A 5163-nucleotide genomic window follows, 5' to 3' on the forward strand; every position below is an offset into this window, starting at 1 on the left:
TTTATATTTGTTTATTAAGTAATTTGCAAATAAAAATAAAATATGCCAATAATTAAGGGATACAGATACCTACTACCGTAATTTCTTCAAATATTAAAAAAATGCATCAGGTAGATAATCTTTTTTGTATAGTTTTGGTACATTTTTTTTTCAGTTTTAGTACACATAAATAGTAGGAACACGAAAACGAACGGGACGTCTCTGAGACGGTCTGATAGTGTAAACGTAATTTAATGTGTTAAAGGGTGTTAAAGGGTTGAAGAACTATAAATACTGGGATTAGACAAATAATAGACAATATCTTAAATGCAATGGTAAAAAAATATATAGAGCTCTGGGTAAATATTTTTTTTGCGTGTAAAACAGTCAAAGTTAAAAAGATAAGATACAATCATTACCAAGTCTAAAAATGGCCAAAGAAGAATTTCTTGGAATAATTAAACAAGGTTTTTTAACCACTTTCGCGGCTTGTCTCAAAAAAGTCTATTTTAGTGCGACCAAGTTCGATATTAGTTTTCTTAAATATCAATATATTATCTCATATCAACGAACGACAGACAAAATACCATAATTTATTACCCTTCTGCCATATTATCTAACGACGCTGCCCATTCCTTATGCGACCCTGAAATAAAAAGCCATTCAGCCTTGAGAAAAAAATCGGCAAAGTCTAAATCTGATTATTTGTGTCATCACTATCTGTATAAATTTGGGGGCAAATTAAAAATCAACCATATCACGTTGAGAAGTGCATCTGATACCATGAAGACCATTGTGAGTAAAATTTTATTAAAATTCATATATTTTTTACATCATCACTACAATAATTTGCATTTTAATACCATTAGAAAATTAGGCAATAATCACAATAAAATACTGATATTGCTGAAATTTGTAAAATGATCATCAAACTTTTAGTCACTTTTGAATATATCTGTAAATATATGATTTTTTCAAAGATAATTAAAATTGTTGTTTAATTTACTAAAATGTCTTATAGTATATATCTTATCAGCTTTGAGTTCTTTTCTCGTTTAAAAGTTTCATTATCCACTTATTAGAATCGGATTCATGGTCATCATCAACCAGCTTTCTGCATTCATACTTGAATATAGGCCTCTCCCTAAGTTCTTCCAGTTCTGTCGGTTTTAAGGTTCCAGCAGCAAATACTCAACTTCGTTTAATGTCGTTGACAATGATAAAACTGTTCTAAATGGTTACCTACGTTCTGTTTTTTGCCCCCTTGAACATTTTTTGTCATAGATTCAATATTTTTTTCTAGTTGGTTTCCGTTTCAGCTGTCTTCGTTTTTTGCAAGTATTATTTAGCAATGTCTGTTAAATCTATATTTTTCTATAAATAATATTGATTTATTCTATGTTTTCGTGGTAGTTTCCCTTTTCAAAATTTTAGTGTATATTACTGTTTTGATTTTAAATCAGGTGCTCTATATTTAAATGTTAACGGCCTCCTCTATCTTAAATTTTTGATATTATAACTGCCGCTCATCTGTGTTATTTCCTATGGCATTCCTTTCTTTATTGACTTATGTTATTGTTCCGTTATATTTCGTTTATAGACGTCCTATTACATATTCATCAAGTATCTTTATTTCTGTATCATCTATAGTACATCCTTTCACGGTTTTTGCTGTAAATTTTAAAGAACCGCTTGGATTGATATGAAATTTGGCATACGCTTAGCTAACATGTCAACGAAAAAAAGTGATATGGTGCTGATGTTTACTTTTGCCCTGGGGGTGAGTTTCACTCCATCTCGGGGGTGAAAAAATATATGTCCAAGATAAGTCCCGAAATGTATAAACTGACAAATTTTAAGCAACTTTTGTTTTTTTCATCAGATCAACACTTTTCGAGTTATTTGCAAGTGAAGATGTTCATTTTTCAACATAATAACCACGTTTTTAGACGGGTTTTCGCAAATAACTCAAAACGTAAGCATTTTGTCGAAAAAAATATTCTTCGTAAAACTATAGCCTATAAAATAGTGAAAAAACGGTCTCTATACCTAGCAAAAGCAGAGTTATAGCTAATGAAAAATAGGTTCATATTCGTAAAATTCCAAATAGAATAATTCAATGGGAACTATCAAAATAATGAAGCATTCTTGGGGAAACACATTACAACTTTTTTAAATTGTTTAAAAAAGCTTTATTTCTGTTTTTATAAAAAAAAATTCTAGCATCAAATGTAAGCAAGTTACGCTCAAAATAAAGTTGGCCCCTTTTGTTTTGGCAAAAAAAATCAGGAAGATTACCCCCTATTAGCAACTTAAATGAAATTAATCGTTACCGCTTCACAAGTTACTTTACTTATGTTGTGTTTATATGATCTGTAAGTTTCATCCATTCAAAGTGCTTATTTTTGAAAAAATTTGGCTTTAAAATAAAATATTTAAAAATTTTTATTTTGCAAAAAAAATGATTTTTTTCAGAATAACTTAAAAATTGTTAGAGATACCAAAAATCTTATACAATAAAAAAGTCGGCTTTACTTTTCTGAATATTTTGTATTTTTTTGTTTTTTTTTTGTAAGACAAAAATTGGTTAAGATTCGGTGTTTCTAAATTTGCATACACTCGTGATAAGTGACTCGTTCAAGCCCTTTTAACTACAGCTCTTTCAAAAATAAGGACTTTGAACCGATGAAACTTACAAATACAGAAAATTTTCCAGATTTCTTACCAAAAAAAAAGGGACCAACTTTGTTTTGAGCGTAACTTGTTTACCTTTGATACTAAATTTTTTTTTAAAACAAAAATAAACATTTTTTAAACACTTTAAAAAAGATAAAATGAGTTTTCCCTAAAAAAGTGCTTCGTTTTTTTGGTTATGGCACGTTTAAATATTCGATTTGGAATTTGACGAATATTTTTATATACTATTTTTCAGTAGCTGTAACTCTGCTTCTACTAGGTATAGCGACCTAATATATACACAATGTTTTTCACTTTTTTACGTGCTATATTTTTGCTTGGAATTTTTTTTTCGACCAAATACTTATTTTTTGAGTTATTTGCGAAAGGCCGTCTGAAAACATGGTTATTTTGTAGAAATATTCACTCGCAAATAACTCGAAAAGTATTAGCTTGGTGAAAAAACTTTATAGAAAAAAAGTTGCTTAGAATTAGTCGTTTTATCTATTTCCAGACTTATTTCTAACATATAATTTTCACCCCCAAAATGAGGTGAAACTGACCCCTAGGGCAAAAGCACACAATGGCAAAATATCATTTTTTTTCTTTGACTTGTTAGCTATGTGTATGCCAAATTTCATGTCAATCCAAGCGTTTTTTTTTTAAATTTAGAGGTTTTGCAATATTTTACCTTTAAAGCACGTACTACTAGGATATCAAGTACTTTGTATTAAATTTAACTTAATGTAAATAAGATGTAGTCGCTAAACGTGATGATTGTATATTTTTTCTAAATTTATCCAGTGCTTATTCTATTAATTCAAAACAATATAGCTGATAAGTAGGCTTCCCTAATTATCTAAGCTTAACTAACTTTCTATCTTGGGTCATTTCAATATCAATGCCCTTTATACCGACGTGTCCTGCCCAAGCGTCTCTGCTTAGGTCTTCTTTAAACTTCCTCTCTTACACCTCTCAGGAAGGATCAGCGATTCTTCCTATAAGGAGACGCGGGGCTTTTCCCACACCTGTTACACTAGCTATTACTTCCTCATATATGTGTCTCTAATTATCTTTACATATTCATCGAGGACTCATTTCGTATTGAGTTTCCACCACAGACACCCTCGAAGAATTTAATCATAATGATTTTTCAAGATCAATAAATACCATAAGTGTAACAGTTTGTTTCTTTATTTTTTTAATTATCCTTAAAGTGTTTCTATACACACTTCCATAATTATATCTTCATAAACCCTTTAGGTACCTTGTTCTTGTTTCATTTAACCCCATCTGTAGGTCCCCAGGAATATCATGTGTTTAATATTTTACGTGCCTTTATTTTTTTAGTGCCTGAGTCTCTTACTTTCTGGTTAGTTATTTTGGTGACCATTTCTCTATAATCTCAATAATCTAATCAAATTATTTTGCTTCCTTTGCTCTATTTTGGTTTATTCTATACATCTTTGTTTCTCCTTTCTTGGTATCAAGTTTATAGTATACATTCGTATACGCTTCTGATTTAGCTTTTGCTACTGCTACTTTTGCTTCTTTTTGTCCACCGTATAGCTGTGAAGTTCTGCGTCCTGACCTTTTTTCTTTTGGTTAACCACTTTTGAACTTGTTTAGAGATAGCATAATCGTTAATGCTCTCTTTAATCTATTATACATAATATAATATCTTAGTTTGCTATCCATATTATTTAGTATTTCCGGATATTAAGATATTATTGAAAAATAAAAAAGTGATTTTGTTTTGTAAAATAAAATAATTTCTTTTAGTCAGGTTAGTCTAAAACTTATTTAAATATTTTTTTTTGTTTATAGATTGCTTTTTCCGCTTTGGTAGCCGTAGCCTTTGCTGCTAGTCTCGAACATGCTGCTCCCAGGCAACACATTCCCATAATCAGACAAGAAAATGAAGTCAGCATCGATGGTAACTACCGTTCTTCCTTCGAAACCGGAAACGGAATCGTAGTCCAAGAGCAGGGTACCCTTAAAAATGCCGGAGGCCAAGAACCAGTTGCTGAAGTTTCTGGGTCAGCAGAATACCAAAGCCCGGAAGGTGTTCCAGTAGTACTTAGGTATGTAGCTAACGAATTTGGATTCCAACCTGAAGGAAGCCATCTCCCAACCCCACCAACAGACACCAACACACCTCCACCAATACCAGAAGCAATCCTTAGATCTTTGGAATGGAACGCTGCTCATCCAGAAGAAAATGAAGAAAGACCACAAAGACCCCTACAACATCATTAAATTGTAACCATAAGTTGTAAATAAATTGTTATTTTTATGCAACGTCAGCGTTTTATTAATACTCTTGAGCCATATTTTTGTGCTTGTTTAAATCACAGCTAACTTCTTAAATGTGATGCGAAGAACATCTCAAGTAATGTGTAAAATACTACTAAATTAAACAAAACGTTGTTGCTTAGTAAGAAATTCTTCTAATAATTTATTTAATCTGACTCATTTATATCGACAATTCAGACATAATATATTATA

At 30.9% G+C, this 5163-nt stretch overlaps 1 protein-coding gene across 1 annotated transcript; it reads left to right on the forward strand.

The window, feature by feature from the left end:
* Positions 1-634: 634 nt before the first annotated feature.
* On the forward strand, positions 635-4956 carry LOC114325717 (endocuticle structural glycoprotein SgAbd-2-like). The gene is made up of 2 exons (XM_028273847.1): positions 635-774; positions 4483-4956. The coding sequence occupies exons 1-2, from the start codon at positions 763-765 to the stop codon at positions 4912-4914; spliced, it is 444 nt and encodes a 147-aa protein (XP_028129648.1). The 5' UTR covers positions 635-762; the 3' UTR covers positions 4915-4956.
* The last annotated feature ends 207 nt before the right edge of the window (positions 4957-5163 follow it).

Source organism: Diabrotica virgifera, chromosome 7, assembly GCF_917563875.1.
Source record: "Diabrotica virgifera virgifera chromosome 7, PGI_DIABVI_V3a".
NCBI classification, from domain to species: Eukaryota; Metazoa; Arthropoda; class Insecta; order Coleoptera; family Chrysomelidae; genus Diabrotica; species Diabrotica virgifera.